Source organism: Pan troglodytes, chromosome 21 (assembly GCF_028858775.2).
Source record: "Pan troglodytes isolate AG18354 chromosome 21, NHGRI_mPanTro3-v2.0_pri, whole genome shotgun sequence".
Classification (NCBI taxonomy): Eukaryota; Metazoa; Chordata; class Mammalia; order Primates; family Hominidae; genus Pan; species Pan troglodytes.
In genome coordinates, this window is record NC_072419.2 from 16544531 (window position 1) to 16569115 (window position 24585).

General features: G+C 37.5%; 1 protein-coding gene across 2 annotated transcripts; it reads left to right on the plus strand.

The window, feature by feature from the left end:
- Positions 1-1974: 1974 nt before the first annotated feature.
- Positions 1975-23857, plus strand: ANKEF1 (ankyrin repeat and EF-hand domain containing 1). Of its 2 annotated transcripts, none has more exons than XM_001168654.7 (10): positions 1975-2430; positions 5406-5795; positions 10273-10472; positions 11560-11709; positions 12726-12849; positions 16527-17349; positions 18800-19026; positions 20254-20417; positions 21604-21741; positions 22644-23857. In XM_001168654.7, exons 2-10 carry the CDS (start codon positions 5450-5452, stop codon positions 22800-22802), a joined length of 2331 nt encoding a protein of 776 aa, XP_001168654.1. In that variant the 5' UTR covers positions 1975-2430; positions 5406-5449; the 3' UTR covers positions 22803-23857. The 2 variants fall into 2 exon arrangements, with proteins under 2 accessions (XP_001168654.1, XP_016792930.1); XM_016937441.3 differs by lacking the exon at positions 1975-2430 and adding an exon at positions 4695-4818.
- The last annotated feature ends 728 nt before the right edge of the window (positions 23858-24585 follow it).

A 24585-nucleotide genomic window follows, 5' to 3' on the forward strand; every position in this document is an offset into this window, starting at 1 on the left:
AGAAGGAACAAACTCCAGATGCGCCACATTAAGAGCTGTAACACTCACCGCGAGGGTCCCTGGCTTCATTCTTGAAGTCAGTGAGACCAAGAACCCACCAATTTTGGACACAGTTTGACAATAAATTTACACTCAAATATCTCCAAGGAATCAAACTTACAGATTAATAATTAGTAATCAGGTCACGTAAAGTAAATTATAAAAGAGCATTGATACCAAGATTGGCAGAAAGTTTTTTGTGTGACAAAACCAAGTTTTGGCTGAGATACACACTGCTGATGGGAGTCTAAATTGCTGTATATGTCGGGAAAACAAGTTGTCTTTATCTTGATGTTATAAATAACCTATGACCCAGAAATTTAACTCCTAGACATATACTCTAGCGAAACTCTTGAACGTGTGCGTCCAAAGACATGTATAAACATGATCATAGTAGTATTGCTTTTAGTAGCAAATTCTGGAAACATCCCAAATGTCTATCAATAGTAGAATTGATTTGAAAGGGGTGTGGCATGGTAATACAATGGAATAGCCTACTGCTGTTTAGATAAAGGAACTCCAATTAAACATACCAACAAAGATACATTTCAAAAACAAGACGTTGAAAGGAAAAAAGTCATCAAAACAACACACAACATTCTACCACATTTTTATAAATTCTCAAAATATGCAATATTAAACATGCATCATTTAGGGAGGCATTCAATGTAGCAATGCATTTTTAAGAGGCTGGGATGATAAATGTAAAATTCAGAACAGGTATTATCTCTGGGAACAGGAAGAGGAGGATGCAGTGTTGGGAAGAAATACATATAAGTACAGCAGTAGAGGCAGACTTTTTTTTCCTTTTCCTTTTTCCTTTATTTTTCCTAGCTTTCTTTTTCTTTAGATATGGTATGCTTTGTATTTTTTGTGCTTTCCATATATCATACAGTATATTTTGGTGTGCATGAAATACTGCTTAATAACATTTTTATTATTTTTTATTTGACTTTTAAGTTCAGGGGTACATGTGCAGATTTGTTATATAGGTAAACTTGTATCATGTGGTTTTGTTGCACAAATTATTTTCTCACCCAGGTATTAAGATTAGTACCCATTAGTTATTTCTCCTGATCCTCTCCCTCCTCCCACTCTCCACCTTCTACCCTCCAATAGGCCCCAGTGTGTGCTGTTCCCCTCTATGTGTCCATGTGTTCTCATCACTTAGCTCTCACTCATAAGTGAGAACATGCAGTATTGGGTTTTCTGTTTCTGCGTTAGCTTGCCAAGGATAATTGCCTCCAGCTCCATATTCCTGCAAAAGACATAGTTTTGTTCTTTTATATGGCTGCATAGTATTCCATGGTGTATATGTACCGCATTATCTTCAGCCAGTCTATCATTGATGGGCACTTAGGTTGATTCCATGTCTTCGCTCTTAACATTTTTAAACAGTCTCTGAGTAGAATAGGGTAGGTTGGTGTAAGGAATTACTGTTTTTAATTGGAAGCAATTACATACTGCATTAAAAAGCATATATATATATAGACACACATATATATGTTTTACATTCACATAATCAAACCAAAGCTTTCAGAATTTTCCGCCAAAAAGTATGTGTGGAGGGAGAGAGAGGGGTGTTATGGTGCATTTGTAGGCCCTGAAATAAAGTGATCTCCATATTTGCTTCCATTTGTGTATAAATATTTTTTAAGCATATATGCATCCTAGAGTATGGAAAGAAAATTTCTGGGAAGATTTACAAGAATCTGTGGCAGTTGAGAGTAGGTTCACTTTCGCTTTATTGTGTAATTTATTGTATTTTTCATTTAATTGTACTTTGTAAACTAAATATTTATTGTATATTTTATTTCATTTTTTAATTGCCATATGCAGCTTTAATTTTATAACTAAATTACGTTCTGACCCAGGGCAGGAGGTGGGAGAAGAGGATGAGAGAAGGGCGGAATCCTCAAGACAGCAGCATTCTGCGCTCCGCCCTGGAACGCCCAGCGCAGCTACCCCATCCTGCCCAGGCCGGCCACCTGGCGTCGAAGCCAGGCGCGAGGGGCGGAGGCGGAGGCGGAGGCGGAGGCGAGCATCGCCCCACCGCGCACGCTGCGGTTGCCCCGGCAGCCGCGCCCTGCGTGGCGGAAGCTCACAATCAGCCCGGTCCCTTCGGCTCCCACCCCGCCCCCTGCGCTCACCTGCCCGCGCGCTCGCCCTCCGGGGACCCGGGGCCCATGGACACACACACCCAGCCCTGCTGTCCCGCGCGCCAGCTCGCCAGCCCTACCCAAGGGACACCATTCACGCCTGGGCGCCTCCGCCGGGCTCCGGGAGCCCAAGGTCGCCGCTGGGCCAGCGCTGAGCGTCGGAGGACGAGAGCAGGGGCCTCCCCGGTCGCCCCAGAGATCCCTGGCTTCTGATCGCCCGGAAGACTAAGAGGTGAGCATGACACATGGCCTTTCCTTTGACATTACATCTCTACCCCCTCCACTCCTCTCTTCTCCACATTTTTCTGGAGACTAAAAAGTGGAAAGCACAGTAGAGAACCCCCAACATGTAAACTATCGCTTACACTTGTGGGTGAGCTGAAACCCGCAAAAGTTTGGTGTATTCATAAGGAGCCTATATTGAAGGACTTTGCTAAATATTTTACAAGGATCATATCTCATTTCCTTTTCACACAGCCCCATGAAGTGGGCACCATTGCTATTCCCAGTTCACAGATGCAGAAACTGAGGTACAAACTAGGTAGGTAGCATATCCATATTTATCCAACTAGTTTGTGTAAATAATGATACAGGGAAGGGAGGATCACAACGGATTTCCCCACCTCAAACCCTACATTCCACTGTACCAAGCTTGTCTTCCTCCATTCCTCTTTCTAATGATCCTCCCTTGTCGCACAGCCCCCCTTTGAGAGTTAAATGACCTGAACACACGCACATTCCCACAGATTTTCATGTAATTTCCGAGTATTCAGACCCCGAACATGGACCTCAAGTCAAGACATTCTGCTCTATTCCACTACCTTGGTAGATGGTTAGATGTGTCTAAGGTGGCCCAGGGTCATGCTGGGGAAAAGTGCAGGTGTACTTGTATGTGGAGGATCCTATATGCTGCTCAATTTACAAGGAACCCAGGACCCAAGGGCTACACTTGTGTGATTTCCTGCAGTGGGGTGAGCTCTTGGTCAGTCTTAGCAGTTGATTGTAAAGGACACTATACAGGGTGCTGCCCTCTCCCCAGCACTTCAGGGCTTTAGCTGGGAGGGAGGCAGTCCACAGGAAACCGACCCATGGACCTACTGAATTCATCACTGTAGCTGCTAATTAATTCTCCATTAGGGATGGGTGCTAACAGAGGCAACACTGAAGTCCCTGATTGGGAAATCCTTATTTTCACAAATCAAGTGGCATTGATTCAGTCTAATCATTACCTATGTAGGAGCATCTTGCCCTATTCCATAGATGACACATATACATATGCAGTATGATGACACTGCACCTAATCGGAATATGGCTGATAATAATAAAACAAGCCATAAATAGCAGCTAAGGTGAGTGTCACCAAGCTGTGCAGCAAAGTCCAAGTGGATGACTCTGAGGCAGCCTCAGTTGGTTCTCTAGTCCACCGCACATTATAAACAGATTAAAAGGCAAAGGAGGCCTGGCCCGGTGGCTCACGCCTGTAGTCCCAACACTTTGGGAGGCTGAGGCGGGTGGATCACCTGAGGTCAGGAGTTCGAGATCAGCCTGGCCAACATGGTGAAACCCTGTCTTTACTAAAAATACAAAAATTAGCCAGGTGTGGTGGTGGGCACCTGTAATCCCAGCTACTCGGGAGGCTGAGGCAGGAGAATCGCTTGAACCCAGGAGGTGGAGGTTGCAGTGAGCCGAGATTGTGCCACTACACTCCAGCCTGGGTGACAGAGTGAGAGTTGGGCTGAGGGTCGAGGGTCATGGGATAGGGCAAGACACCAGGGGAGTGTGTGAGGACAGAAAAGAGTCTTGAGGACCTAGTCCTGGGTACCCAACATAGGCTTCTTGAAATGGGGAGTCAGCAAAGGAGACTGAGCAGGAGGGGGCATTGGTGTTGGATGGAAGCAGGCGATGGAGATGTTGGGGTGCCTAGAGAGACACATTTAAAGGAGAGAGAGCTCACTGCCATAGAGAATGTAGGTGAGGGAGCAGGATTGCAATGGAGAAAAATGGTGCATAGTTTCAGCTTTTGTAGTAAGATGGAATCTTTTCATTGCAAATATTGGAAACTCAGCTAACTAGCTTATACCAAAATAAGGTGGCAGGGGGAGAAGATATATTTACCCATAAAGTGGTAGATGGCTTCTGGCACCATGGAATCCATGTTGCAACTAATGCCATCGATCTGTCTCTCTCCATCCTCCAAGCATGGACTCTCTCTGTGGCACCCAAGAGAGCTACCTGCGCCCCAGCCCCACACCATACTGCTTAACAACTTCAGCAGAATAGTCTTCCCTCATAGTTCTGGATGATGGGCTGCTGATTGGTTGATGTCTTTTATGCACATATGCTTGAGCTTCAGTGTACCTGGAAAGGGATGGTTCCCTCAAATGGGCCAAGCCTAGGCCACAGACCCTTTCCTCTGGCAGGGGACAGAAGGGACAGCCCCATTCAAACGACCCGGATAGGATTCCCTGTGTGATAATGGGATTCTTTTCTCATAAGAAATGAAGAAACAACTGGATTCCCTATGTGATAATGGAGTTCTTTTCTCCTAAGAAATGAAGAAACAACCAGTCATACCTAGCATGGCCTGCTACTCAATCCAAAAGATTTTCCATACAAGGAGGTAAAATTACATACTAGAACGCCCATCACAATTTAACAGGGAGATTGTTTATGAAGATTTGCAGTTTCCTTGCAGCCATTTAACTATATCTTTTCCACTTAAGATGACATAGGAATCACTCATCACATCTCTGATATGTTACAGAGCCCAGTAGATTTGTTTATAATGAACACCTCAAAATTATATGTTTTTATAACACCTTAAAACTATTAAAACCTGCATGATCTCTCTATTGTGCTGGTGTGAAACCATGTAGATAGATGGTGGGAACTCAAACCCTTACCATGGCAATTTAGTTAACCTCAGCTTCTTCATGGTAAAATGGTAAAGTGTGATGAGGAGGGAAGGTTAAATGGATAATAAGAAAACCACCTGGCAAACTATTTTTAATTATGATGGAAGATTTGTTTGAACTGTTTTAACTTTATGCCCACTCAATATTTTTTATATTTATGTATAAATCCTACTTTCTGAACATTTCTTAAAAAACAATCTCTGTTCTTAAGGAAGTTCCAAAATATTGTTATTTAATCAAAATGAAGATGATAAAATTAACTTTGAGTTATTTTTCTTTTTTGTTGCTTCAGCTTTAGTTTTGGTCCAGAAAGCATTTTCAAGGAGCTGGTCAAGCATGGCTTTAGCAGATAAGAGACTTGAGAACTTACAGATCTACAAAGTTCTTCAATGTGTGCGGAACAAAGACAAGAAGCAGATAGAGAAGCTGACCAAGCTTGGATACCCTGAACTAATCAATTATACAGAACCCATTAATGGACTTAGTGCTTTGCACTTAGCCTCAGTTTCCAATGATATTGATATGGTCAGCTTTCTCCTTGACCTTGGTGCTCACCCTGATGTGCAAGACCGAATGGGCTGTACTCCCACAATGAGGGCTGCAGAACTGGGCCATGAATTGTCAATGGAAATATTAGCAAAGGCAAAGGCTGATATGACTATAGTTGATAATGAAGGAAAAGGTAAAAATCCCGACATCCTCTCCAGCAAATTGCAATTCATTTTGTAGCCAGAAAGCAATAACATGGACTCTTTTTGTTTTCCAACTTTAGAAGTGAATTACTTATGGTTTTAAGGGAAAGGCTAAATTCTCACTCCTATACCTAAACCTACTGTCTCCTCATACTTGGAAAATGAGATAGCTATATCTTAGGGAAATCAGTTATGAGAGCTTGCTCATATACTTAGATTAATTTGTGTTTGGTGGTTTCTTTTAAATGAGGAGAATTTTGAACATTATACACACTGATTATTCATTATAAATTATAAACTCTTCTTTAAAACAAAGATGAAGTAGAGCATTTCTTATTCTTTTTTACATTTTAGAATTTCAGGAACTACTACACCTAGGACTCCAAAAGGATTTTGACCCCCTCAATAGCAGTCTGATGTAGGAAGGACTTGCACTTGGAAACTTGAAAGGACTAAAGTCAATTCTGGCATAAACTCCAACTTTCTAGGATCATTTAAAAATGTATTTGGAAATACAACTTCAAACTTTAGACATGACCTTTCAACAGTGATTCAGAGCAAACAACTGCACTTCCACACCGTTAATCCCATCATCTCAAGACCATGGTCTGAGGACTTCTTGCCCAAATAACTTAAGGTTCAGGCAAGAATTGACACAGCCTCATAAAAATAACTGAGATAATTACCAATAAGCTTAATGTAAACTGATAGGTTTAAGCAGTTGTCCTGAGTTTCTGCAGATACAAGGCCATTAACATCAGCCCTGCAATCGAGAAATGAATCTCATTTGATAATGTGAATATTTACTGACAAGAGCAAAATCTACTTTTCTAACTCTCTTCAGACTTGGTGTTTGATATGATTACTTGCTTAGAACAAAAGAGGACAAAGAAAAGGGATAATTACATATTTAATTGTACCATGTAAGAAAATAAACTTCAGATGCATTCAGGGGCCAGATGTACTTTGAAATGCTAAATCCTGAAAAAACGGTATCCTCTCAAAGCTCTATAGAATACCATTTCCCAAAGTGTGTTCATGGACCACTGAATTGCCAGGATGTTGAGAAGTACTACAGGCAAAATTGGTTCCACGGTCGCATTCATTAGAGACACATTTTAGGCATTTATCTTTCACATTGTTGGCTAAAAAATGGTGACATTTTCCATATTTATTTGACCACAAAATAATTTTTTTTAATGACATCTTATATGCCTGGAGTTTTGTGGACTAACCTTTGGGAAACACTATAATAGAGAAACGTTTAACTTACTGAGTTTGAAACAGATGCAAATCACAAAGAAAAAAGAGAGAAATTCTATAGCGTAACAATGTAAAAGTGTACATTTTTTAAAAAAAAATCAAGGTAAAATTGGAAACAAGGTCAAGTAAATACTTGCAGCAAATGCAACAGGCATATGGCTAAAGGAAACAAATCTCATGGGCAGAACTGAAACTATAAAAGGAAACAAATGTAAAATCTTGTTTCACACATAAGCTTGTTAGGATGGCTGCCTGCAGCCCTCACTCTGCATAACCCAAGGTACTGCCCATTGTACAGAGTACATTGTCTCTTCCCACATCGACAAGCCTCACTCAGCTTGCACATCCCTCAGTTTGGCTGCCAGTGGCCAAAGTGCTTTGCTTATTCCACAGTACCCTCTCTGTCATTGACATCCTATTTTCTGGTGACTCATGTTTGACTCACTGTACATCGTTCCTAAAGGATAAGCAAATATTTAAATGGCTAAGTGGGTCTTTAGGATGTGAGACATGCCCTAGGCCTAAGCGGCACTTTCTCTTGGAACAATTTTACAGAATATGGAGCAGGTAAAGCTCTAAGCCAATACATTCTTTCTTGTATGTTGTCCTAGGGAATTAATTACAATGTGGAATCATTCTCCTTAAAAGTTAAGCTATAATAGTTCCTTATAGCACCCATTCCCATTCCATTGGTTTTTGCATTTATAGGCATGTGTACTCAGTCCTCAATGCCGTATGCCAGTTCTATGATAAGGTACAATATTTTTCAAACTGTTTTCCCTTCAATTTAGGAATGCTGATTCGTGTTCTTTGTGGCTTAAAGAGTCAGCCCAGATACACTTTAACTGTGTGTTGCACATGCCATCATTATGAAATATTCATTTCATAAGTGGCTCTGGGCCTTTTGTAATGAATTCAGCCTCCTCGAGTATTATGCTTAGGTTGTTTTGCTGTTGCTGTTGTTGTTGTTTTGCTCTTTTCTTGCCTTCTAGGTCTTGCTCTTTCTTTGACTTTCTCTTTTCAATAATATCCTTGACAATCTTTTCTTTTTTTTTTTTTTAACTGTTCTGAGTAACCCTACTTTAGGTACATCAGTTTATATAAAATATATTTAGGTTTTGATTTTCATATACATTTTATTTTTTATTTTAATGGTGGAATTTATCCAATTTATAGTTATCTAGATTTCCCATAGGTTTGGCTTCAGAAACATCATTTATATTGTGAAGGCAAAATATATCTAATATATAAAATACATGTGAAAGTATTGTCATATATGGTCCATATATTGGTTTTACTTTCCTGTATATGTGTGTTTTTCTTTATATGCTTGTAAGTGTATTTTCTAAAATTGATGGGCTTTTTAGTTATTTTAATTTTTTTATTATTATTTTTTAGTTATTTTAATGGTTAACTTGATACTTCATATGCCCTTAAACCTGTTTATTGAGTTAGCATCTTAAACAGTATTCATTGATTCTTTAATCTGTTTAGTAAGATTAGTACAATAGTTTAAATTAGATAAGATTAGTACAATAACCCTTCCTCTTACCTCTGCTACTTCCCTTCTACCACTCAATTTTATACTCAATTATAATTACTTAGTTCTTTCAATGATTCCCTTTAAATAATAAGTACCCTGTACTTTATTTCCTTACCTGCTTTACATAATATCTCAGTCTTAGCCCTAAAAGATGAGAAGATCAAATACTTATACTATTTCTCCTTCCTTCCCTTCCCTCCAAATTTTTGATAAATTATATTATTTTTACATTATTACGGATTGCAATATATTTTTCTCTATCTAAAATTGCTAAGGTGACTTAGCTTTGGTTCTGTGGCTAAAGAGATTCAGTATTTATGACTGTTCTTTTAGTCACATATTCTCTATTGATCTCTTGGAAAACTCACTTTTGCCATCAAGTAGTTTAAGTCACTTCTTTGGGCTTGTATCCCTGATTACTTATATCCTTAAGACTATACATGTCTGTTGTTTTTACAGAACAAAGGCTTGACTGGGTATAAAAGTTTCCTGTTTTTTTCCCCCAAGTTATAGTGTAGAGATCCTTTGATTATACTGTAGCATTGAATGTTGTTGTGATACATTTTTGAGGGCAGCTGGACTTTTCCCCTTCATGGATTAGTTGAATTTTTGCCTGGATTCTTATGAGACACTTTCTTTGCCTAGCTTTACCTAGGCATGCCTTGTTGACTGTTCTTAATCAACTTTTCCTAAGACCCAACGTACCCTTTTAATCTTAAGATTCAGGTCTATCTTTGCACTTTTATTTTTGAACAAGTTATATTTAGTTTCTTTGCTATCATGGAAATGAATTAGCCAGTAATTTTCACTGGTATATCTTTTCTAGTATGTATCCTTTTTGCGTGACTTTCAGTATCAGTTTCCTTGCAGTATTTTTTTTAATAGGTGGCATAGTGGTTTCTTTTTTGGTTATTCTTTGAATGGAGTCCCTTTTTTGGAATGAACTCGTTACAAAGTCAGTTTGGAGTTTGATTGTTATTTACCTAGGACTTTCTTAGCAACACTCTGCCCTGGGTTTGTAACAGTAACCCTGATGTGTAGTATGCTTTTGACATGGATTATATTGAAGGCCTGTATGTTACAGGTCCTGGGTGTAGGGATTTAGCATTTTCCTTTCTCCAACGGAACAAAATGATTTGCTAAAATGGCAGAGCCACTTGCCATCTAATTAGCCACTTGGCATCTAATTCACCTCTTTACTGCTATATCGACAGCCTGCTTCTTACAAACATGGTCAGTCTACACATTTCATCACCCAGTACCATCTCTTTTGCCATTCTGCAGTTTTAGAGGGGACCGGGGGACTTACCAGTAGCCCTTTGGCACACATAGCTATAGCCCTTCACATTCCAAGAAGGGACACTCAGGGTACGTACTGCAAGATGCCAAATACTCAGGGTCAACAGGGTTCACCTATCAGTGCTCCAATTCTTCCATAAGCCAGGTCCTATCACATGTGATTGTGACTGTTTTCTAACGATGTCAGGAATTAAGATTTTTTGTTTTTTGTTTCCTGTCTTGGTGTTTTAGTTGGTTTCAGAGAGGAAACTGAGGCAGATATGCCTTTAACTAGCTAAATATGGATTTTTAATAATTTTACTTCCTTCCTGTCAAATATGTATAGATGTTAAATACTCTCTGGGGATTTTATTTCTCTGCAGGTGTTTTGTTTTACTGCATTTTACCGACTAAGCGGCATTATCGCTGTGCTCTGATCGCCCTTGAACATGGTGCAGATGTCAACAATTCTACCTATGAAGGAAAGCCAATATTCCTTAGAGCTTGTGAAGATGCACATGATGTTAAAGATGTGTGCCTGACATTTTTGGAAAAAGGAGCCAATCCTAATGCAATCAACTCAGTATGGCTATTCTTGTGATTACAAATATTTCTTGTTTCAATTACAGCATAGTATAATCTTTGCATTTAAATATGATGACATTATCCTGTTAGCTGATAGACTGTTCATTTTGATTCAAAATGCTTGAAGATGGTATACTTTTATTATCTTCATATTGCTGTGATTCTACAGTCTGTTTCCTAATTATGTTTGGAAACTTGGTATTTATTATGCATAATGTCAAGGTACCATTATAGGAAATAGTAAAAAAAGGCATTGCTGATGCCTAATAGGATTTATCTTCTTAGAAAGAAAATATATAGTTCTGCTGTTTCTTTTCTTTTGCTTTTCCTTTTTTTTTTTTTTTTTTTTTTTTTTTTTGGAGACAGCGTCTCACTCTGTTGCCCAGGTTGGAGTGCAGTGGTCCAATCTTGGCTCACTGCAACCTCTGCCTCTCAGGTTCAAGCAATTCTCCTGCCTCAGCCTCCCGAGTAGCTGGGATTACAGGTGCATGCCACCATGCCCCACTAATTATTTTTTGTATTTTTAGTAGAGACAGGGTTTTACCATGTTGGCCAGGCTGATTTCAAATTCTTGGCCTCAAGTGATCTGCCCACCTCTGCCTTCCAAAGCGCTGGGATTACAGGCATGCCCAGCCTAGTTCTGTTGTTATATCAATTTCGTTCACTCTCCTTATTTGGCTAATTTTGAGTTTTCTTGTAATTGCCCTTTCTTGACACTAAACATTGATTTTCTTCTCATTATAAAACACCTATGACCTAATTTTATATTAGGTGTTGATATTTTATCTCTCTTTCTCCCTTTTTATTCTGCTCTATTTGCAAGAAATACATTTTTTAGCATGATATTCTCACAGGGGCATGCAGTGTGACCTTGACTCTGATTTTAGAATTCTACGTTTTGGATACTGACCCATTGTACTTGCTTAATTTTTCCTCTTTGTTACATGAAGCTAAGAAAAATGTAGAGAACTAAACTTGTAAGTGTAAAGCTAAGGTCAAATGGATTCAGACTGTATTTGTACTGATTCTGCTACTTAACATGATGGGTATAAACAGCATCTCATATTGGACTGTTTCATGTCCAGTCCACAGGCCGCACAGCTTTAATGGAAGCGTCAAGAGAAGGGGTAGTGGAAATAGTTCGAGGCATATTGGAAAGAGGAGGTGAAGTGAATGCATTTGACAACGACAGGCATCACGCCGCTCATTTTGCTGCTAAAGGAGGCTTTTTCGATGTAATAATCTATTCTTTGCTTTAAAATTTGTTGCTAAAACTTTTCTGTCCTTTTTCTCAAATTTTTTATATGTCATATAGAGTACACTAAGGCAGACATTTTTCTGAGTTACCTATGTTGTTTTCATCTTGATTTCCCCAAATAATTCTAAAATTATATTTTTAAAAACTTCATCTCTTTATTTAGTTTTATGTGTTTGCTAATTTACTTATTTAATATTATTCATAGTATTTTTCTGTACACTCGATGATAACAATTTAAAACTTCTGCCACCTGGGACTACTGTATTTTATGACTTCATTACATACTAGCGTCTTCAAAATATAATATGATCTAATTATGGGAGAACAATGCCCTCATACTCTTATCTCCATGGTGTTTGTGTGTATTAGGTAATGATATACCTGAATTTTAAACTCAAGTATTCTGATTATCTAAACATACAGCAAAGAATATCTCACTGATACAGTAACATTGCAAAAACAAAATTAAAACACTATTTTTTTAAATTCTGAATTCCATCTGAAATTTCTTTACTCAATTTCTTTGAGTTTTAACATAGTTATCTTCATTTATATCACTATTTTCCTGCAATAAAAGTATACACAAAGATAGAAACCACGTTTGGTAAAGAATTTTCCCCTTGGATGCTGTTTTCCATGCTCTGATGCTTTCTTAAATTACCTACACTAACAAAAATGGTAGTGCCCCCTCTAAGTATAGAGTTTTCTATACTCTAGATCGATGCTATTTAATAGAACTTTTGGTGATGATGGTTTGTGCTATACAACACAGTACAACACAATGGCCACGTGGCTTTTGAGTACTTTAAATGTGGCTAGTGAAACAAACAAATGAAACTTAAATATTTTCAGTTTAGTTCATTTCAATTTGAATTTTCAATAGTCATACGTGGCTAATTGATATTGTACTGGATAGTGCCGGTCTAGCTGTCAGTCTTTATATAGTAAATGTACATTCCTATTCCTCCACAATATCCACTATTTATTTTACAGATATTGAAGCTTCTTTTTGCCTACAATGGAGACGTGGGGCTGATTTCGATAAATGGGAACACACCACTTCATTATGCTGCCATGGGTGGTTTTGCAGATTGCTGTAAATATATAGCTCAGCGAGGTAAAATTGTCTAGCAATTTTGTGCTTAAAGTACTTATGATTTACCCATGTCATAGATAAGCAGAGAATTTGGGCCTATCACTTGTCAGTGGCTTATTTTTTTCTATAGCAAAACCTCACTCATATGTAGAAAGAAAATTGAAAATTATTTCTTATACTACCCTCTGTTAAATCATGAATCTGCTCTTAAAAGTGATGAAAACCCATTTGTCCAAAAATTTTAGATTATTGTTAAAAACCTAAAGGGGATTGTTCCTGAGCCAACTAATTATTCAAATACTTATGGTTGAGGGCGGGGTGTGGTGGCTCATGCCTGTAATCCCAGCACTTTGGGAGGCTGAAGCAGGTGGATCACTTGAGGTCAGGAGTTCAACACCAGCCTGGCCAACAAGGCAAAACCGCGCCTCTACTAACAATGCAAAAAAAAATTAGCCAGGGGTGGTGATGGCGCCTGTAATCCCAGTTACTTGGGAGGCTAAGGCACGAGAATCACTTGAACCTGGGAGGCAAAGGTTGCAGTGAGCCAAGATCTGTGTCTCAAAAAACAAACAAACAACAACGAAAAACTTACAGTTGATTAAGTTCCTTATTTTAAAAATGCCAACATCAATCTAAAAAAGGACACACACTGGAAACCATTTGCTTTCATTTGAATTTTTAGTTTATTTTAAAAAATGTTCCATTGTGTCAAATGCAAAGATAACTTTTCTGGATAATTTGCAGTTATGGGGAAAATAATTTGGGGGAAAACATGAAATGAAAATTTTCATGGAAAATTTGAAATGTAAGCAGAATTTTTAATTTTAGATTTTCCTGTAGCTTTTAAGTATTAATTTAGAAATATGAACTATATCATATATAGCTTAATGAGTTTCTTAAAATGAAAATATTTAAGGATATGTATTTTTTGTTAATTACATGCTAATTAAATGCACATTAAAAGCTTTTTAACTCTGTTAGAGATAGAACTGCATTTTGCAGAACTGTATATATTTTTTCTAGTTTATGAGAAATAGGCAAAAACTTAAAGTTCAACAACTCTATAATAGAGCAAAGAAAGTGTTTTATTTTTCTGTCTTTCACACAGACACAAAATTTTAGAAGTCACTAAAATTATAAATAAAACTAACATGCCCGCATAACTATAATAGCATAATAACATCCATTTTTACTTGTATGAATGTATACTTTCCCTATGTCCCCAGTGTGATAAACCCTTTTAGCAAATGAGAAAAAAATATATCAAATGCAATTCTGGTTCTCTCAAACTGTCTTAATTGGTTTTGTTTTCAAATCTGTCTCTATTAGCAGTTTATTCTGACATTTCAGGTTTAACATTATGTATTTCTAAAAACTAAAGATCCACTCAAGTTGAGACGAATTTCTTTAACTTTAATATGTTGACTTATTTCTTATTGGGACAAATATCACACATACGCTATCATTTATGTATTCCTGGAATAAAGTCACAGAAAGCACATTGAGAAGCCAAGGACCAGAGCCTGGGTCATGCAAAAAGGCCTAACTCAGTGATGCCGAAAAGATCCATTTTCCTAGAAGAATCAATCATGAGACTATTTTAAAGCAAATGTTTGAAAATGTTCTGAGTTCTGTGCATGTTCGGAAATATAAACACGTCACCAGATCCTATGTGGGTGACCCAGTTTCACAGCAGAAGTGTTGTCAGTTACATTTCTACCTTTAGAATCTTACATCTAAGGCAATCAGAGCAGGAAGAAACCCTTAGCGATCAAATGCTTGTTTCTGAATAAGCTCCCTGGGCTTAGTCTCTTCTGTACTTAATTGTAAAGCATTTGTGCTGGCTGGATTCATTTCTCACATTTCCTCATGATGGTCCTCTTTCGCCCCCTCGTCCCCCTGCTGGAGCAATTGACAACTCCCTGTAAGCATGTGAGAGCCACATCCAAGGGCAGAGGAGAGGAGCTCGTGGAGTCCTCCTCCTCCTCTTCCTGGGCCCTCAACTCCCTGAGTTCTGCAGCACCAGCCAGCTGGAAGTTGAACATCTTTACCACAGAGGAGCATAAGTCTCACAAGGAATGAATAGATCTTTATTTACTAATCATAAAGGAGGAGACAGAAAGCTCCAAGTCAAAAGGACAGGAAAACTGCCTTTAGCTCTTTAAAGTGGGATGTTGGAGTCTTTTATACACATGGAAGTTTCTAACTAGGATTAAGCTGGAAGCTGCAGAGGGTAAGCTAAAACAGGATGAAAATCCTTTGGTCCTTAGTGCTGGGTGAACATAAAAGAAGAGGCTTGAGAGGTGGGATCAAAAACCCCCAGACACCCTGAGTAAGCAAAATAAATAGCTAAGTAAAAACAGCATATCAGAATTAGTATGGAATTGCACTATGGAATTACTACGCTATGGAATTACACTATAGAGTCACTGTTCTGAAAACTATCCAATATAGAAATTTTATAACCTTTATTGTCCCCATAGTCTTTTTTAGTTTTTCTACTACTAGTAAAATTATCAGCCTTAGTATAAAAGTGTGTGTGTGTGTGTGTGTGTGTGTGTAGTAAAATAGATTTATTTTTCTTTTTTTACTTTTTATTTTTTGATAGTAAGTATATATATTTGTGGAGTATGTTAAATGTTTTGATATAGGAATACCATGCTTAATAATCAAATCCTCTAGAATGGGGTATCCATCCCCTCAAGCATTTATTCTTTGTGTTACAAATAATCCAATTACGCTCTTTTAGCTATTTAAAAACATACACTTATTATTGATTATAGTCACCCTGTTGTGCTATCAAATAGTGGGTGTTATTCATTCTTTCTATTTTTTTACCCATCGTATACAATTTTAATTTTTGGCAATACTAAGGAAAGTATCAATCTTGAAAAACATGGTCTGACTGCTTCTTCAGAGTCTTACTTATACTTATTATAGACAACACAGCCTTTTTGGTAGCACTAAATGGATTCCCTAACATGTTCAAAAAAGTTTATTTCTTTGGTGAATATTTATAAATGATGTTGGAATCATCATTTTGTTAAATAAGGGACCAAAAAGGAAAATGAATTTTAATGTCTACCTTGCACATAAATATAATGCTGAACTCCTCAGATTTAATTACAATTACTTTTTCCTCTGTGAAGGTTGTTCATATGGCCATACCACAAAACAGCAGATTAGTATAAATTACATTATTTAATGAAGAATACGGAAAAAATATACTTAAAATTATACACAGATTTACAGTTTAAATCATTCAAAAGGAAGTGGGTATTCTGCATCTTTTCAGGTTCAGATCTGAGTTCATAAGGTCCTAGGTAAGCTGTTTGAATCCAGCTTCTTTCCAAATTTAAATGTATCCTTGCTCTTTTCCTGTTGGCCTGAAGTCCCCTGAGCAAGTGTACCAATATGGTATGTGTTTCAAATATCTCTAGGGATAAATGTTCTAATCCTATTGTAAATTGTAAACGTATCTTCTTCAGAATTCACCAAAGTGATGCTCACAGAAAAAAAAAAATCACAGCTCAATTTTGTAATTATAACAGCAAAATGTGCACATCTCTATATACATATAATTTGGGGACACATTTTTTACTAATCACGAGAAATTAAGAAAACAGTTGGATGAGTGTCACTTATTAGCCATGCAGATGCCTTGGCACCATTCATAATTATGATGCTTTATGTTTTAGGATGTGACCTGAAATGGAAGAATTTAGATCATAAAACGCCCAGGGCTGTGGCTAAGGAAGGCGGCTTCAAAGCAGCAAGCAAAGAAATACGCCGAGCAGAGAGAATCGCTAATAAACTAGCCAGGCCAGGAGCCAAAAATCCAAATCCACTGTGGGCCCTTAGACTGCACGATTGGTCCGTAGAACGTGAGGCTTTCCTCCGGGAAGCCTTTGCGGTTTTAGACAGGGGTGATGGAAGCATCAGCAAGAACGACTTCGTGATGGTGTTGGAGGAAAGGCAGGATTATGCAAGCTCAGAACAGCTGGCTGCCATCGCTCAACTTCATGAGAAAACCCGGGGAGGAGGGGTCAATATTAATGAATTCTTTAAAGGAACCAGATATTTAAACAAGTCTTTTGTCTTAGGATCGTATGGACCTAAGAAAAAGGAAAAAGGGATGGGCAAAAAAGGAAAGAAAGGGAAATTTGTCTTACCCCTTCCAATCTGTGTCATTCCTGAGTACGCGTTTCCACGCCGGCAGGATGGTGGGCCACCGTATTACATGATTGAGACCTACAAGAATGTCACTGATAGCAGCCGGTTCAATAGGGATCATCCCCCAGAACATCCCATTCAGGATGACTCTGCTTGGTACATTGATGATTCAGAGAAGGTATTTTCAAACATTAATATTATCACCAAAGCAGGGGATCTGGCTTCTCTGAAAAAGGCCTTTGAATCAGGAATACCTGTGGATATGAAGGATAATTATTACAAAACTCCGCTAATGACGGCGTGTGCAAGTGGAAACATAGATGTGGTCAAGTTTCTTCTTGAAAAAGGGTATGCGTCTCCGTCGGGTGTGGCTTACATTTTCACGAGTCTTCACATTTCAAGGAAGTGAAAAGATGACAGAATTTTAGTAATATAGAAAAGTGCTACTTTATTAAAGTCTATAATAAGGCTTTAATATATAAAAGCCTTTTATTAACAATTAACTTATAGGCTTCATTAAAGAATGTTATTAAAGAATGCTTTATTAAAAATGCTGATTTATTACAGGCTTTATTAAAGTCTATAAAACGCCCTATAAAAGTATGTGTTCATATTATTGATGGCTAGAGTTAGAAAAGGAGAATTTATGTTAGATTTATGTTATGTTAGATTCCTAGCGCCTTTATTAAAGCCTGTAATAAATTAATTAAGCCTATAGATCTTATATGGGAAACCAGGATAATGGGAGCATAGGATTGCGTGTGCACAAATATATTTTGCCAATAGCAATTATGCATGAAGTGAAGGCCAGTAAGTGTTTACTCAGGGTAAATAGAGTCTTCTGATTATTACTGGCCTTCTATCAGTGGCAGCACGGCTCAGTCCTGTCTCAGAGCTTCACCTAGATGGTGTGGAGTCACTTTTTAATCTGCCTCTATTTGAGGATCTCAGCAATTTCAAACAAGTGGAATGGTGGCTATAATAACATGTTTTGGTCCCAAAACCTGCTGCCCTCCTCCAGTGTGGGGCAGCCTTTTCCTTGGTCATGTAAATATTTTTAAAATATCAAATCATGACAGTTTTATAATACTTAACTTTTTAGACTACAACAATCACTCAGGTTTAATTCCTTCTTCTACCGTAGTTGTATAACCTGGGTGAGTTTCTTAATATTTTTGTGCCTCAGTTCTGTCATGTATGTAATGAGACTGTAGTGGGACTCATGCCACAAGATTAGTTGAAGATTAGATGAGTTAAAATATGTAAAGCTCTTGTTAACACAGTAATTGCATACTTGAGAAATAAAGCACTAATCTTATTAGTACTTTAATGTTAAAGAAAGACTCAAATTTGTATATCATCAAGAGAGCAACTAATGAGAATATGAACTTCTGGACAGTGAATTTCTAAAAAGGACTAAAATGTTAAATAATACATGGTAATATTTATAATTTATTAATGAAGTTTCATTTAAAAATGTATTACATGCAGAGAAAGTCACAAAATGAAATATGTCCTGTCAGCTTTTATCTTCATTGGATCTGATTTTATAATTTTCCTTGATTTTAACCTTTGCAAATCGTAATCCCTAGAATCTAAAGTGCCTTTTAATGTAGATATACACAAAGAAAGTTAAGACTGTCAAATAATGCAGAACAAAGAGGTTTGAAGAAAAATTATGGCACAAAGTTTACAATTTAGCAACTTGATAGAACTCTATGAAATCTTACTTTGCATTTTTAGTGTCCAGTCATTGGAAAACCATATTTTTAGTTTGTTCATCTATCTTATTTTACAGAGCTAACGTTAATGCAACAGATAACTTTCTGTGGACTCCACTTCATTTTGCATGCCATGCAGGCCAACAAGACATTGTTGAGCTTCTTGTTGAATCTGGAGCTTTAATAGATGCAGCTTCAATCAACAACTCAACTCCTTTAAATAGAGCCATTGAAAGCTGCAGACTGGATACAGTAAAATACCTACTTGATATTGGTGCTAAATTCCAGCTGGAAAATAGAAAAGGTAGGCGTTCATATTATTGATGATTCGGGTTAGAAAAGGAGAACTTATGTTAGATTCTAAGCCCCTTCTGATTCTATTCTCGTAGGCTTGCATTGTCCACTGGGTTCCTGGTACAAACACAAGCCTGAGTTAAATGTTATGGAAGTTTATCTTATACCAAGTACTTCTCCACTCATTGGTGTTGGAGGGCCAATTCTTTATGTTTACAATCTTTCATGGACTGAAATACTTTTGTAAAATATAATAAAATTATTTATTAGAAAAATAAAATGAAAAAAATACAAGGCCAAAACTTTGTTTTTAACCTTTAAATTTTAATGACAGAAAATTATATTAAGTTGCTATAAACATTTATAAATACTTAGTTTCTGTAGTTACTTCATTATGGATCAGTAACTATTAGTCTGTGGACTTGCACCAGTTTGCAGATGACACATTGAGTTATTACACTGTTATGACTGTTAATTACTAATAATTGCATACCCTATAGACTTTGGGTTTCTCTTAAAGCTGGACAAAGCAATTCCTGAATTGAGGCTTCCCTGACTCTAGGAAGTAAACACACAACCTACCTTGTATCATAAATACCATACAGGAAAAATTAAAAAATCATTTGAATATATTTGAGCTCCTTGTTTGGAAGTACCATTTTCCTACATTGGAAGCCATTGCTTCCTTTGACTGAGGAGCATCATACCTCTGGTTGGTTCAGGCTGCCTCTGAGTCACAGATACTACTGCACCTGTCCTGCCTGATGATATTATAGGTAACATATTGCCCAGCCATCTGCCTGGAGCACCTGTGGCCACTAGCTTCCCCAGACCTTTTGGAATTTACCTCCTTACATCAAGGAAAGGGGAAGATAATGTAAAATTATCTATCACATAGAAGGAAATTTGCACAATGTGGGGAGAGAACAATCAATTTGATATTTAAGATGTAATATAATATTTCCTATCACTCTTTTAAGAAACATAGTAAAAAAAAAAAAACTAACGAAAAGTAATTTTCTGTATTTAGATGGCACTATAAATCATGGGATCTTAAAGCTGGGACCACCATAGAGAAAATCTGATCTAGCTCTGTGAACTTCTGTATATATACCCCTTGCTTTAGGAATCACCCTTATTAGGGCAGGCTTAGAGCTGATGTGCTGAGATATTTTTCTACATGGTTTATCGTTAATATGTTTATAGTCACTCTGAATTTATGTTTATGTTTCAACAGGGCATAGTGCCATGGACATTGCAAAGGCATATGCTGATTATAGAATAATTGATCTGATTAAAGAAAAGCTAGATAACTTGCCGAAACCAGCAGAAAATCAAAAACTAAAAGGCAAGACACCTCCTATACTGAAGACTGAAGGCCCTGAAATTAAGAAAGAAGAGGTAAGAAAAATGGTTGACTACCCATTAGTAACTGGAACTCTTTAAAAATCTGTTTTGGGGAAGGCAGAAGCACTATTTACATATTGTTATACAACATGGGTAAGATAATATGCAGTGCATACTTTCAATAGCATTATTATATAGTACTTTTAAAGAAATATCTAATAAAATTCTTATCACTGAAGAGCCTAAAAAGTACTCACTGCAAAGAGAATCCATACAAAAACCAAATGGGTTCAGCCAAATACAATTAGAATGTTGAAAAAGAAAACCAAAACTGGTATTGGATTTGTATATATTTGGTCCTGAATTATACAGATTTGATGAGATGGTCCAAATAGGGAAGGAGACTAACCCTTATGAGGAGTGAAGTAAAGCATGATTTTTCTTCATTTTGGTCTCATTACCACCATATCCCCTTTCATTGCCCACCACTTCCCCTTCCTCCCACCTGCCGCCTCCACCAAGGAATTTTAATGAATACCACTGAATTCTGGGATATGGAGCCATTGTCTCTAGAATATCCTGCAAAATGATTGTAGGTTTTCAACGTTTCTGGTAATCCGGAGTGATTTGGAACTTCTAAACTGCAGTGGAAGGTTGAAGTTGTTGCCCATGGGAGTTACTGAGACATCAAGACTTTATCATTAGCAGGAAACCCCTAAGTGTGTCTCTAGATTGGAAGCTTTTCTTAAGGTAGCAGAATATCTACTGGAGACTCTTGGCTGACACAGGACAAGAGATGAAAGTCAAGAAGGAAAAGTTTTAGTGTCATCAAATTGGAAAGCATTGGGGAAATGTAGGTGGTAGGGAGTAGATAGGATGAAGGGATTGTAGACAGACAGCAGACTTATAAACATGGAGGATGTTAGAATGGCAAAAGGTGAAGGAGGATCAGTCAACTAAAGTTCTTCCATTGTCATTTTAGTAGGCCACAGATTAAAGATGGGTATCTCAAAGACTTACGTGATCTTCTACCAATACTTCTAATTAAAGTTAAACAAGGCAAACTATCTCTCCCCATCCCCAAAGTTATAATAATATACTATTTTATCTCAAATTATAACTTGTACAGTAGCATTTTTAGGTTTCTTTCTGGCTTCAGAGTAAGATGTGAAACAGCAAATAATATTAGAAAGTCAGTATAGATTTTTACAATTTATAATTTTTTTGTTCTTGTTTCCAGGAACTGCTGTCATCAATTTATGGTGTACCAACCACATCAGAGGGAAAGAAAGTACAGAAGGGTAATGTGGTTCATCTGAATTCATTGATTACCAGTGGTTATACTAAGAAAGTGGATATCACATTTATTCCACGGAGGGTAAGTGCTTCGAAAAGATCTTCATAGCATGGTAGAAGCTCATAATGTCATTTTTTCAAAAGCTTTTTATGTAGAATATCCAAACAAATCTGCACAGTTTGTCTTTCATAGTTACTACTTGTGAATGTTCTTTTGCCAGGTTCTGGTACTTTCAACTCAGTATGCCCAAGTAATAGCTCCCAGCATCTAGTTCTCTTTCTATTACTATTTCTGTATTGAGATTTACATTTTCCTAGAAAGGTTGAAGTCTTTCTGAATCAATGGCATGATCTGCAGCTGTTTAATCACTAACTCCTAAGGATACTTTTTTTTGGTACTTCTCAGACCCAACCCTTCTTTGTACTTAACTACTACCAGCTCATGCAGGAGTTTCATATAAATCAAGACTGGATTTATTCAGTAGCTTCCGAAAACCTCCACAACTAAAGAGGTGGAGACATCTTTTGGAGAAAAGGGTTGTCTTTCCATTGGCCATCCAACCAGGCTGAACAAGCAGCTCCCCTCGCCTTCTATTATAAAAATAATTTTGACTTCCACATAAGACATATAGGTAGTAAACCTAGATGATCTTCTAATTCCTTTGCTTCCCTGTTTTGGCATCCTAAAAAACGCACAGCAGCTGGTCTGAGCATAACTGGCCAGAGAAGTAACTGAAGAATATTTCCGACATTATTTGTCTAGACAGTCATCATCAAAAACAGTGATGCTCATGCAACCACTACTGTCATATGAGAGGGGGGGAAGAAGTTAAAACACATCTAAAAGTAAATTTAATAGTTTTAAGTTAAAACTATAAACAAATTTTTAAGTTAAAACTGTGTATTGAAAATTGTCTGGATATTAGCATATTTACTGGCTGTCATACTCATACCTGCTGGGGTATGGCTATTTTTCTTTTTAAGATTTGGAGTCCTGAAGCCACAACAGCAGAGCTGATCAGGAAGAGGGAACTACGGCGAGAGAGGTTTACACATGAGGTGGACTTCGACGATTTTATGATGCCTTTTCAGAAGAACATCACAGAGAAAGCTCGAGCACTGGAAGCTGCCTTGAAGACCTAAGTCATAGCAGTTATTTCTTGGGGTAAATGCTTTGAGGCCCAGGGACCAATCTTTGGAGAAAGTAGATATTTCCATCAAAGCCAAAGCAATCCATACACCAAGAACTTGTTACCAAGTATTTCTTTTTGCTTTAACAACTATAAATATTCTTAGCTGTCTAGAGAAAAGATGTATGTTATTTTGAAATGAATGGTATGTCATTCTGGATAAATCCCCAAGCCCCTTTATGAATGTAGTGAAATACATGGCATGTGGGTTATAAACGTTGCTGTCAAAAGATTTACCAGGTCTACACCATTATGCTTATTACTTTTTTAATTATCCTTTTTATTTATTAAATAGAGACAGAGTCTCACTATATTGCCCCAGCTGGTCTCGAACTCTTGAGCTCAAGCAGTCCTCCCAACTTGGCCATCGAAAGTGCTGGGATTATAGGCATGAGCTACTGTGCCCAGCCTGCTTATTGAAGATACATTTCTAGTGGAAATTGATGAAACAATTTAGGTTTTGGAAAAAGAAGTAATATTTAATCTTTTAAGGAAGGAGTTCATTTCTCACATGCCATTATAAACTATGTGTATTAGATACCTTGGGTTGAATACACTTTTAACAGCCCTAGATAGATAGCCCTAGCCCTAGATAGATAGCCCTAGCCCTAGATAGATAGCTATTAGGTTGGTGCAAAAGTAATTGTGGTTTTTGCCATGACGTTTAATTGCAGCAAAAACTGCAATTACTTTTGCTCCAACCTGACAGCTAGGTATCTAGCTAGCTAGAAAGGCAGATAGATAGATAGATGATAGATAGATAGATAGATGATAGATAGATAGATGATAGATAGATAGATAGATAGATAGATAGATAGATAGATAGATAGAGATTTATTGCAAATAATTGGTTTACATAATTTTGGGCCCCAGATGGTTAAGTGCTAAATTTGTAGGGTAGGCTATCAGGAAGTGCAGGCTGGAAACATGCAGGAGCTGTCCCTGAAGTCCACAAGTGGAATTTCTTCTTCATCATGGAAACCTCAGTTTTGTTCATACACCTAAATACTTCAGTATGTCTTTCCTAAAATAAAAGGCATCCATTTACCTAACCAGATTACGATTGTGAAAATTTCAACTGTTGTTAAAGCGACTGATGGGATCAGTTTCACCTAGATTATCTAAAACAATCTCCTTTACATAAAGTCAATGAATTGTAAATGTTGGTTGCATGTACACAATTCCTTCACCACAACACCTAAGATTAGTATTTGACTGAGTTACTGGGTGCTACAACCTAGCCAAGTTGAGTCATAAAACTGACCATCTCCGGAAGTGTACTCTGGAGTAAAAAGCTAGCTGAGACATTACTCACACCAAGAAATGCAGTGGGTACCGAACAGGAGCTCCAAAAATATCCAACGTCTCATTGACAGAAAGAAGCCACTTTAGAATCTGCCTTACCAGAAGGCACCAATTGCAGATTACAGCTCTGTCAGTCACATATGGATTAAACCCCTTTCCTCTAACCTCCTCCCTCTCTTTCCAACCTTGGAGGGACCTTTCACAGGAGCCAGTTAGGGAGGAGAAGGGAAGAGAGAGAATGAAGCAGGTAACTAGACCCAACCCTCTGGAGGAGACAGACCTGAACAGGGGTTGCTTACAAGCATTGCATTTGGATCCCAAGATTTGCTATTACAACTAAATTTTGTCTGTTTTGTAAGGTTTTGGTTTTTTTTTTTTGTTCTCTCTTTTCTTTTTGTTTTGACATAATTTCATATTTATGGAAAAGTTGC